This window comes from Papio anubis, chromosome 14 (genome assembly GCF_008728515.1).
Source record: "Papio anubis isolate 15944 chromosome 14, Panubis1.0, whole genome shotgun sequence".
Lineage (NCBI taxonomy): Eukaryota > Metazoa > Chordata > Mammalia > Primates > Cercopithecidae > Papio > Papio anubis.
In genome coordinates this window covers 88,233,183-88,245,950 of record NC_044989.1, presented here as the reverse complement: position 1 = coordinate 88,245,950, position 12,768 = coordinate 88,233,183, and the positions used below count along the sequence as shown (strand labels likewise).

The following is a 12,768-nucleotide window of genomic DNA, read 5'->3' as shown; positions in this document are numbered from 1 at the left end:
TTTAGAACAGAATGATTTATATTCTTTTGGGTATATACTCAGTAATGCGATTGCTGATTCAAATGATATTTCTGGCTCTAGGTCTCTGAGGAATCGCCACACCATCTTCCACAATGGTTGAACTAATTTACATTCCCACCAACAACATAAAAGCATTCCTGCCTCTACAGCCTCATCAGCACCTGTCATTTCTTGACTTATTAATAATTGCCATTCTGACCAGCATGAGATGGTATCTCATTGTGCTTTTGATTTGCATGTCTCTAATGATTAGTGATGTTGAGCTTTTTTTCATGTTTGCTGGCCACATAAATGTCTTCTTTTGAGAAGTGTCTGTTCATGTCCTTTGCCCATTTTTTAATGGGATTGTTCGGTTTTTTTCTTATAAATTTGTTTAAGTTCCTTGTAGATTCTAGATATTAGAACTTTGTCAGATGAATAGATTGCAAAAATCTTCTCCCATTCTGTAGGCTGTCTGTTCACTCTGATGATAGTTTCTTTTGCTGTGCAAAAGCTCTTTAATTAGATCCCATTTGTCAATATTGGCTTTTGTTGCAATTGCTTTTGATGTTGTTGTCATGAAATGTTTGCCAGTGCCTATGTCCTGAATGGTATTTTCTTCTAGGGTTTTTATAGTGTTTTTCATTTTCTAGGGTTTTACATTTAAGTCTTTAATCCATCTTGAGTTAATTTTCATATAAGGTGTAAGGAAAAGGTACAGTTTCAATTTCTGCGTATAGTTAGCCAGCTCTCCTGGCACCATTTATGAAATAAGGAATTTGTTCCCCATTGCTTTTGTCAGGTTTGCCAAAGATCAGATGGTTGCAGATGTGCAGTCTTATTTCTGAGATCTCTATTCTGTTCCATTGGTCTATGCGTCTGTTGTACCAGCACCATGCTGTTTTGGTTATTGATTTTGTTACTATAGTTTGAAGTCCAGTAGCATGATGCCTCCAGCTTTGTTCTTTTTGGTTAGAATTCTCTTGGCTATACAGGTTCTTTTTTGGTTCCATATGAATTTTAGAGTAGTTTTTTCTAATTATGTGAAGAATGTCAATGGTAGTTTAATGGAAATAGCATTGAATTTATAAATTACTTTGGGCAGTACGGCCATTTTCATGATACTGATTCTTCCTATCCATGAGTATGCAACGTTTTCCCATTTGTGTCCCCTCATTTCCTTGAGCAGTGGTTTGCAGTCCTCCTTGAAGAGGTCTTCACTTCCCTTGTTAGCTGTATTCCTAGGTATTTTATTATCTTCATAGCAACTGTGAATGAGAGTTCATTCATGATTTGGCTCTCTGTTTGTCTATTGTTGGTGTATAGGAATGCTTATGATTTTTGCACACTGATTTTGTATCCTGAGACTTTGCTAAAGTTGCTCATCAGCTTAAGGAGCTTTTCGGCTGAGAGGATGGGGTTTTCTAGATACAGAATCATGTCACCTACAAACAGAGACAGTTTGACTTCCTCTCTTCCTATGTGAATACCCTTTCATTCTCTTGCCTGATGGCCCTAGCCAGAGCTTCCAATACTATGTTGAACAGGAGTGGTGAGAGAGATGACCCTTAATTTCTATACCCTGCTGAAAATAATATATGGTATACAGGTGACATGGTTTGGCTCTGTGTCCCCACTCAAATCTCATCTCAAATTGCATTCCCATAATTCCCATGTGTTGTAGGAGGGACCTGGTGGGAGATAATTAAATCATGAGGGCTGTTACCTCCATACTGCTCTCGTGGTAGTAAGTCTCATGAGATCTGATGGTTTTATCAGGGGTTTCTGCTCTTGGGTCTTCCTCATTCTCTCTCTGCCTGCTGCCACCCATGTAGAATGGGACTTGCCCCTCCCTGCCTTCCACCATGATGTGAGGCTTCCCCAGTCACATGGAACTGCAAGTCCAATTAAACCTCTTTCTTTCATAAATTGCCCAGTCTCATGTATGTATTTATCACCATTGTGAAAATGGACTAATAAATTGGTACCAGCAGAGTGGGGTGCTGCTGAGAAGATACCTGAAAATATGGAAGTGACTTTGCAACTGGGTAACAGGCAGAGGTTGGAACAGTTTGGAGGGGTCAGAAGACAGGAAAATGTCTTTCTAATATTCCTATGTTACAAATACTATAAATACTGCAAAAATGTTACCAAAAGAATAAAACTCCAGCCAAAATTATGTTAGCTCATCAATTTGAACTACAGCCACAGAACGTATGTAAGGTGGTCTTCTATTGTCTGTTTTATCCAACATACTCTTTCCTCTAATTCTGACCTACTGAATTACAACAGAAAGGGACATGCTCCCAGTTTGCTCTGAGTCTGTGTCCCTGGTCTATAGTCCTCAAACTTGGCTCAGAATAAAATTAACTTTGACTTAAATCCATAGTGGCTGTTATTTTAACCTTTTGGGTCAACCTAGTTGAGAAAAATTTTAAAAGATCAAGAAAAGCATGTAGTTTCAAAATACTGGGGCAAATATCCAATCACCTAAAAGAGCTAAAAGTATGTCCATGTAAAGAGCAAGAAATAGTGGAGGTGAGGGCTGGGGAGGTGAGAAGAGTGTGCTTTCTGGGTAGTGGTCATCTCAGGGAAGGTGAGGGGACTGTGCTTTTATCTCTTTTAAATAAAAAGACTTCAATTATTTGTTTCTTCCATGCACGTGCATATATAACTTTAAAAATAAACACCAATGTAATTTATTAACTAAGAAATAAAAGTATTTGATGATCAAGTCAGTTGGAAAAATTAGATAATTAGCTTCCCAAAAGACTAAAAAAAATCCACCACAAGCCACTAAGGCTTTAAAATTGTCTCCTCAAGACAGTAGAATTAAAAAAAAAAAAAAATGCAATAAAAAACACTTAAGGTATTGCCTTCAGTCCCCTGGGTGGCCATTCACCTTGTTTAAGGTCTCCGAGAGATTTAACATCAAGGAAGCTCCAACAGTATGCACTATCCAACTCCCTAATCTGTCTAACTGGAAACTCTGCCTTGCTCCCTACTGTTAAGCTGAGGCCAGTCTGGTTTAGAAGGAACCTTAACCTCTCTCCCTTCACCAAAGCTGGCTGCAGGCTACCAGCATTCTGTGCCTCCAGGATTGGGAGGGTTTCCTAAGAAACCCAGCTGTCCAAGCCTAAGCCCATAAAGTCCCGGAAGCATCAGTCACTCATAAATCTCACCTCCTACCCCAGTGCATAGTATCACCTTGACTAATCCAATGAGAGATTATACACATACTCCTCCCTGCAATGGCCAGATGAGGGACAAGAGTTGGCTCCATTTGAGCAACTGTCTTCCCTTCTACTTCCCAAAACCTGCTCTTTCCTTATCTCTCCCTATATTTAACTGGCTCCACTGCTTTCCTCCATCAGCTCCTACTAATTTATGATGTACTTGTATTACTAACACATTGCTTAATTCCTTTTAGCCTGATTCTTTTTTTTCTTCTTGAGACAGGGTCTCACTCTGTCGCCAAGGCTGGAGTGCACTGGCACAATCACACCTCACTGCAGCCTGGACCTCCCTGGGCTCAAGGGAGATCTCCCGCCTCAGCCTCCCACCTAGTTGGAACTACAGGTACAAGCCGCCACACCCAGATAATTTTTGTATTTTTTGTAGAGGCAGGCTTTCACCATATCGCCCAGGCTGATCTTGAACTCCTGGGCTCAAGGGATCTGCCTACCTTGGCCTCCCAAAGTACTTGGGATTACAGGCATGAGCCACCACACCTGGCCTAGCCTGATTTTCACCTATAAACAGGAATAATATTCCTTGAGGAGAGAGAATACCTGGCCATCTCTGCATACTCCGTAGTGCCTAAACTCAACATGCACTGAAACATTCTCCGAGTAAATAAACAAATGCACCTAAAACTACAATTCCAAGAAGGAATACTTGGTCAATAAACTCTCCTATTCCTGGACTCTCTGACCTAGAACAACCTTGAGGTACAAGACAAGGCCATGTGTCCACAACCTCGGGGAACCAGAAGATACAGCAGAAGCTGTCACGATGCAGATGGCAAGCAGGACATACCTGGAAGGAAGTGGGAATACAGACGAGGTTCAGATTCTCTTGCTTCACCCTTTCAGCTGTGGAAACAAAAGCCATATTGGCAGTTTTTCACTCTCCTCACTTTATTTTCCTTGTCATATGTGTTTGCTCAAATCCAACAGACAAGGGAAGATCTATTTCCCAAGGACAGCTGCCTTTCACCCTGTGTCCCCCTCCTTGGTGGGAAAGCTAGTGACTGTACTTCACACACCAGAAGATAGCGACACAAGAAAGCCTGGAGAGGTAAGCACGGACCACAGAAAGGAGAGTCAGTGTTTGCTATTGTTACGTGCCTGACAACATTTTAAAAACTTTGTATATATGGATTCTTAATCCTAACAACCCAAAAGGTTAAACTATTTTCCCCATTTTGCAGATAAGGCAACTGAGGTTCAGAGAGGTAATGTAATTTGGTAGTTATACTGCTAATAAGGGGCACAGCTGGGACATGATCCCAGGCCGTCTAGCCACACAGTCTTAACTCCCCTATATTGCCTCTTCTAGGAAAAAGCCAGAACTTTACTTTTGCATTTTAGTAAAAAATATACTTATTTGTAGGCCCCAGAGAGTGGCTAAAGGAGATTTATTTTTTCAATTTGGATTTGTACCTTTCAGGAAAGTTTGATTAAAAAAAAAAAAAAAAAAGACTTCAGGAAAAACCTCTTATTAAAATTTCATGTCTTTTTAATCACTGAGTGCATCTTGGGAGGTTTGGGTGCCACTATTACAAAATCCATAGTAACCCCTGTGCCCTGAAAGTATTCTCCAGATACTTGGTTAAGACTGAAAGGTATACAACACAAAAGCTCCTATTTGGCCAATGAGAAGGCTTCCAGAAGCCATCACACCAGCACTACAACCACTCCTTCATAACAAAGTGTTCCTCGACTTTCCCTCCTGGGCTCTGCCCCTTGGCACCTAAAAGAATTCGGCATTCAGGCAGGCCTCTCCTCTGGGCTTTGTTCTTACAAACAAAGAGCAGGGCAGTAAAACCTGTCGAGTAGTCACAGGGGCTGATAATTCCTGAGCCTTTCCTAAGCATAGAGACACCCTAATCAGTGTGAAATGAGCACCTGCAGGAACCAGCCATCAATGGCAGGAGCCCCACATCCAGTCCAGGGGCATGGACAGGGCAAACCCACTGTGGCCTCAATTATCTGCCTGAGGAAGTCTGAGATCACGCAAAGAACTCAATGGTAGAATGCCACTGACATAATTAAAATTATATTGGGACCTCGAGCTAAGTCAGCTCCTCCCCTCCAGCTGAGTAGAGTAAACAAAGGCAAGGACACCCTTCAAAGTTGGATGAAGAGGCCCAAGATTCCCTCTCTCCACAAAAGAGCAGAAACAGCTGACCTCAGGTAGTCCCTCTCTCCAGCTCTGTACTGCTGAAGCCAAAAGGGCAATGCCAAACCTGTGTGCCACTTCCTCCCTCTCCTCTACCTCCCTACCCCATCATCACCCACAAAGCATCCAGTAGACAGTGAGAGAGCATACCTATTCGCTGGACAGCGTGGACAATTGTCGAACCGCTTCCAATTCCCAGCACTTGGTTATTCTGCCAAAAGGGGGGAAGAAAAAACAAAACTTATTAATACCATATTTTACTCCTTTGTCAGCCCACTTCCTAAAGCTATAAAATTATTATGAACAGCAATTCACCAACACAGGTACAAGACAGGTACCGTGCCTATTTTATAGGAACATAAACACTGAACCTCAATGCTGTACTTTAACCTACGCGTGGTGGACAAATGTTCAACAAGGCTCTCCTCCCTTGTTTCTGACACTGTCAACACCACCACTTCCTCCCTCCATTCTACCAAATAATTGGTGCAATTACTTGCAACTGAATAGCAACTTGCGTCACCCTCACAGAAACGGCCTGCATATAAACACTTAAAGATTCCCAACATTTCAAGCCAGCAACAGTGTGTTTAAAAAAAAAAAAGAAAGAAAGAAAGAAGAAGAAGAAAGAAAAAGATTCCTGGCCAACCCCAAGGAGGTAATTAGAAAAACACTTTAAAAAAAAAATAAAATAAAATAGAGCCTGGAGCCTGAGTAAAGGAGGAAAGCTAAGGCTTCTGGCTTCAGTGTCTCCCACAGGCACCTTCAAGTTGGTAGCACCACAAGACACATCAGGCCCACCATCTAGAGCTCTCCCAAAGTCAGCAGACAAAGGGAGGGCCTGAAGTAACCTCAAAATAATAAAGTATGTCAGCATCTGCCGAGGTGACGCCACGGGGTGCTCATTTTGCATGAGCCTGCCTCAGAGAAAATGGGAAGAGGGCAAAGGCTTAGTTAAGAACATGAAAAATAGTCTTCATCTGCAATAGGAAGGATCGTAACAGAGCAGAGCACTTCTTGAGTACAAAGTACAAGCAGACATCACAATACCGAGCCTACCACCTTAAGAAACAAAGAAGGTACCTACAAACAGACCAAAGACAGAGTAAAAGCTCAGCTGAGTCTACTAGACCACAAAGAGCAAAACGAGGCCAGGGTACTAACAGTCAGGAACTAATATGGAGTTCAGTGCCTAAGCAACTTCCTGACATCTATCTCCTGCCGGTGCAAGGCAAAGTCAACTGAACACCAAAGCGGCAGCTACCATGTATTAAGCACCTACCAAGAAGGCTTATAAATGTTAATATAAAGTCAAATCTCACAACAATCACTTATGACCCAGAGACCCACTATTAACACTTTATAGATGAGTTCAATATTGTAAGGAAAAACTTCAGACTTTGAAATGAGCAAAAGAGACTACTGGATATCCTTCCAATGGGATGCTGGAACCTGATTGTATTGTCTGACTTGAAGAAGGTATGTGCCTTTGTCTTTAAGATATATGACGACTCTATAGAGATACACTTTAACTTGCGGAAAACCGTTAACAAAGCAAGTAATTTTTGTTCATAGAAAAGCAAATTAATAGTGTTCTATGAGATACAATTATTAACAGATCTTCTAAACTCATTTTAAGATTTTTTTTTACTACATATGAGCTTATGGTTGACTTCTCCTGTTTGCTTTGAACATCTCCACCAAAACTCATGTTGAAAGTTAATTGCCATTATAACAATATTAAGAAGTGGGATCTTTACGAGGTGATTGGGTCAGAGGGCTCCACCCTCATGGGTGGGATTGGTGCCCACCCATAGCACCGCAACATCTGTTCTCTCTCACCAGATGCCAGCACCTTGATACTGGACTTCGTAGCCTTCAGAAGTATAAGCCAAAACATTTTTGTTCATTATAAATTACTCAGTCTCAGGTATTCTATTATAGCAGCACAAAATGGACTAAGACACCTACGAACAGGTTCTAGTAACTTTTCCAGTTCCCTAATTTAGTGAGTTAAATAAAATCTTTGACATATATTCATTTTATATATGTGTGATTTTACCTGTTTTAAATATACATACAAGATACAGATCTTGTATATATATTTACAATACATATAAATAATATCAATGCCCCCTCCCGACACACACACATATATACAAACTCATCCTCAAACTCCTGGGCTCATACAACCCTACTGCCTCAGCTTCCCACATAGCTAGTACTACAGGAACATGCCACCACGCCCAGCTAATTTTTAAATTATTTTAAGAGACACAGTCTCACTGTCAACCAGGCTAGTCTCGAACTCCTGGCCTCAAGTGATTCTCTCAACTCTGCCTCCCAAAGTGCTGGGATTACAGGATGAGCCATTTCAATCGAATAAGCAACTTCCGGAAGTTCAATTTGCTGAAACATCAATCTACTTCAAATTTCTTAAGATTTCCAACAACTGATAAACAATTTATCTGACAAAGGAAAGCCCATAGTAAAACCTTCTTTTTAGGAAGAAGAAAAGTCCTGAAGGGCCTTCAGGACAAACAAGGCCACAACTAAATTCCTTCATTCCCCACAGGACAAAGGCCATAGGAATACTTAAAGTGAGCCCATAGGCCTCACGTTAGATATGGTCCTTCTCACAGTTAGACTACATCTATAACTAGAAAAGATTAGTAAGAATGACCAACAAATAGAGTTACCAAAAAAAAAAAAAAAAAAAATCAAATACTAATGTCCCCACAACCACATACATGTACACTAAAAATGCTTCTATAGCCTCTCCTACCTACAGAAGACTTTACCCAACAACTTTTGTGTTACTGACCTGGTGGAAACTGCTTTTACTAGCTCACAGTTCCAAAGTCACTGAATACATCAGGGGCTTGGGTTATCAGAACACGGTTCGCACTAGGTCAGGATTCCACCTGTGCCAATGCTCTCAAGAAGGCAATGTGTCTAATACAGTTGTTTAGCTACCTGGACAATCTCCAAAGGCAAGGACTTCAAGACAAGTAAATGACACATCACAGCACAGAAACATTCAAAATGGCTAAATATCTCACATATAAAAATCTTCAAGCAATGAGAAAATGTCCTATGTCTGAATGTGGAAAAACTCAAACTTTTTCCTCTGCTCTCACACCACAACAATTATCAACACAGAAGACTTCTGTAACCAAATGTATGGGGATTTCTCCCCATATCCCAAGCAAGCAATCTACTCTGCAGCAGACACCAGCTGGGTATCCTCCAAATCAATTTCAACACTCTCTACTTGGAGATACCATAAGGTTCCACTGGTTGAGGGCTCAACTCCCAAGATTGCCTCCTCCTTCCTACCAAATGCAAGTTCAGGCCTCCAGAACTTCTGACTTGCCAGCTTCAAGTTGGAGTTCCCACAACCCTCTCTTTGGGTTTGATTAACTTGCTAGAGTGGCTCACAGAACTCAGGGAAACATGTTTACCAATTTATTATAAAGGCTATGATGAAGGATACAGATGAAGAGATGCATAGGTAAAGGCATGTAAGAAGGAGCACAGAGCTTCCATGCTCTCTCTAGGCACACCATCCTCCAGGGACCTTCATATGTTCTGCTCTCCAGAAGCTTCCAAACCCTGTCCTCTTGAGCCTTTTTTTTTTTTTTTTGAGACTTTATCGAATAGATATGATTGGATCTTGGAAAAGACCAGGAATTACAAGGGCCTAGAAATGTGACTGGACAAAAATGGCATGATCCAATACTAGCAGACTGACTGGGGAAACCCTGCAAGGGCAGTCTGTTCAGATTCTTCACCTGCAGCATTCCTTCCTCCAGGCTATGGAAGAGGAACCCTTCTGAAATGGGGATCTTAATGACCTACAATCAGACAACATAGGTCACAGAATTTCTTTATGGCCAGCTCCAAGACAGAAAAGCACTGGGGAGAGAAAGGAGCAAGCGGAAGGAGGGCAGAAGGTAAGAGAAGAAGATTCTGTTTTCTGAGGCCTGCTCTGGGCCCTAAAGCACCCCAAATATAACAAAAGACTGTAGCAAGAGTTATGAGTGTTATGAACCAGGAGCCATGGATAAAAACATTGTGTGTATGTGTGTGTGTTTAAAATATCACACTAGATAGAATTAGCCTGACCTTCACACTTGACCTGAAGCTAGGAACTCTAGCTTTACAGTCATTCAATCACCAGATTCCTGGTTACCAAGCTTAGCCATACATTCAGGTCACTCACAGTCCCCAGCAGGCAGGTGGCACAGAGGTGAATTCGGATGAATCAGACAAGCTCTGTGTAAGGTTCCCTCTTTGCCTTTTGGAAGAGACCAGGAATTGCAAGGCCCTGCCAGGCCTAAAGCTCTTCAACTATGTGATCCCTGCTGCCTTGGAATCAAATGACTGGCCCAGGAATCAGTGTCCTTGCCAAAGCCAACCAGAGGTGACCAAAGGCTGCCTATGAGGTGGCCCAACAGCAGAAGACTGCCAAGCAGGCCCTGCTAGAGGAGTGGCCCCATTCTAATGGGCAATATTAAACCACACGTATGCGCAACATCAGAACTTCCCTCAGCTTGTAGAATGGAGTAACTCTGGAAATACTACTTCTGCTAACCAACTAGAACCACCGCCCATCAGCTTCCTCAACCTAGCCAGTCAAAAAACAAAGCCTAGGCTCCAAAGAAGAGAACAAAGGAATGAGGCTACAGACGTTCAGAAGAGCCTAGTTCTGAATGGTGGCCCATCCTGGGTAGCTACACCCCCAGAAACAGACAGAGCTGGGCCCAGGGTGGCTATACAAAGGATTCACCTGAGAACTCTCCATGTTTTCCATCCACCCAGACATGGAAGTGGTTGACATATTGGAACTCCAATGGACTAGGGAACAGGAAGCCCTACTCGCCAGAGATTCTACACAAAGAACCTCCAATAACCCCAACACTTTCATATTTGTGTCCACACTGCACACAATTGAACATACATGTACTGGGCAGGCCCCATTGTGACCAATGCTAAATGAAAGTTAACTGCCCTCCAGGAGCTTACCCTTTAAGGGGCTGGAAGAAATGAACACACAGATGACCAAAACATAAGATACAACATAAAGCACATAAGAGGCGTGAAGTGCTACAGAATCGCGGAAAAGAATTCTTCCTCTCCTTAGGACGCTAAGGAAAAACTGAAAGGAGGAAATGGACTTTAAGCCAAACCCTGAAGGGCATATATGACTTTAACAGGTGCCCCCAAAAGGTCACTGTAGATCTCCCCAAAATCGCCTAACTTCATGAAATGTGGTCAGAATCCGGTGTTTTGGGGCTCTAGCCTAAGGTCAGGGCCTGCAGATTTTTATTTAATCAAATACATAACTATAACACAAAGGTCAGGGAGATGTGCCACTAAATATTAACATAAATTCATTAACTGAACAACTTAGATATGGTGGTTTTCTAATTGTATTCTCATGCGGATTACATTTAACTATTAGCTATTCACTTTATGCAGACATTTTGAAATTTCAGCTTATTGTCTCACTTTTACAACTGAGGCACTGAATCCCAACGGTAGGGTCAAATTAACACATTTTACATTATCTCTGTTAATCCCCATAGAAAATCCTATTGCCAATCAGACTTGCAACAGGCTACACCAGAACAGGGTAGCAGTGGAAAGGGTAGAAGGGAACACTGGAACATCCCTCCCACAGAACTGGCTGAGCCACAGGTTACCACACTGTCCACTCCCACTCAAACACGCTGTGGTGAAGCTCATCAAACATCATCTAAGCAAAATAATTTTGTTGAGTAAAGCATTAACAAATGTAAAGAACTATTATCGGAGAAGAAAAGAGACTCTAATACCACTTTCTAATAAGTAGAAATGAGAAATAAAAAACCAGTAAGACCAAGGAAACTACACCACAGGGCAGACATACTCCACTTGGCTTCCTTATTACAAATAAGATAATTAACTTGATTGCTGACAGCAAAACCACCTGGATTTTAAAAAAAAAAAACTCCACTAACAGCACCATGCCACTTAACAAACAAGTAGGGACCACGACCTGACCGAATAACAGCTAAACATCTCTGCAGCCCCGCCTTAAAAAATAAACCAGCATCCTCCAGACTTAGTCCACCCCGCCCTATGGAAAGAAAGAAGTTTGAAGTCCCGGGTCTTCCCTTCCCTCCAGGAGTTCACTCAGGGGCCGGCGCGCACCAAGCCCAGAACCACCTTCGACTGAAATTTCAAAGCACTAGCAAACCAACTCTCCGCCGGCTTCCGGGTCAGTAACGAGAAATGAAAACCTCTCCGCAGTCCCAAAGCCCACCATTTTCCATTTATTGATAAGGAGACCACAAGGCAAGTGCCTCTAGCCCCCATTCCAAACATGACACAACACCAGGCTCCACTTTGCAAACTGTTCCAGCTAGACAAGGAGTCTTTCGAAAGCTCAAATATTAGAAGATTCGCCCCCAACCGATTCCACATCTAAAAAGTCTTTAAGGAGCAAGGAAGAGGGGTCTAAACTCGGGTAAAGTGCACACTCTCTACCCTCTCACTCAGCCCCCGCCCTGCCAGGAGGTAGGCGCGCCTCGGCAGCACCCAGAAAGCGCAACTGGAGCCCAACACGCCGAGGACATGCTTCCCGCGCCCCACGTCCCCAGGTGCTCACCCTCACGTGGTTCTCCACGGCCGCGCGGCCCGCCAGCTTCTTGGCCTCCTCAGCCTTGGACATCGTGGAGGGGGCCGGGCAGATGCTGCTGGAGTCCCCGCAGCTGGTGCTTGTGTTGCCAGCACCGCCACGGGTCCCGGACTGTGCACGCCCAGGCAGCCGCACGTGGGAACCCGGGAGGTCCCAGCTGTTCCCTCCTCCGCCAGAGGCCGCGCCCCCGGCCCTCCCGGGCAGCGGGGCCAAGACCCGCCCGTAGAGGGTGCTGAAGGGCCCGGGGCGCTGCATCCCGACGCCTCGCTCCGGCCTCCGCTGAAGTCCCGCCCCCGGCTTCCCCGGAAATCTGGTCGCTTACGCACACACTCTGCGTGCCCTGCTGCGCGGGCCTTGCTGGGAAGTGTGGTTCTATGGCTTCGAGGACCGCTATCTGCGCCTCAGTCTGGACTACCAACCCCATAATGCTCTCCGCGACGAGATGCGCAATCGCCGGCGACGGGCTCCGGCACTTCGCTCTGTGGGAATATCAGTCTGGTGACTGCTTACCCGGGGGAAGTGTTCTCAGGCCACGATTAGGTGAAGGCCAGGGATATTTCTGTTCGCCCATGCATCCGAGAAAGGAGTGTTAGACCTGACCCTGTTGTTTCTCCCAGCAGTGAGAACGTGGCCATGGACGAGAATTCCAAGTAGTGGCACTTCTGTAGACGTCGCGGCCC

At 43.6% G+C, this 12,768-nt stretch overlaps 1 protein-coding gene across 3 annotated transcripts in view; it reads right to left on the bottom strand.

The window, feature by feature from the left end:
• RPIA (ribose 5-phosphate isomerase A) overlaps positions 1-12,387 on the bottom strand; it is a 54,131-nt gene extending 41,744 nt beyond the window's left edge. Inside the window, exons 1-3 of one of the 3 annotated variants that reach the window (XM_003908950.4) lie at positions 12,059-12,387; positions 5,554-5,614; positions 4,039-4,094 (exon numbers count right to left, since the gene is read on the bottom strand). In XM_003908950.4, coding sequence (XP_003908999.1) covers positions 4,039-4,094; positions 5,554-5,614; positions 12,059-12,343 — 402 coding nt within the window. In that variant the 5' untranslated portion in view covers positions 12,344-12,387. Of the gene's footprint in view, positions 1-4,038; positions 4,095-5,553; positions 5,615-5,774; positions 6,052-6,166; positions 7,434-12,058 lie in introns of those variants that run through there. The other 2 variants (XM_031655342.1, XM_031655341.1) reach the window with 2 other exon arrangements.
• Positions 12,388-12,768: the final 381 nt, after the last annotated feature.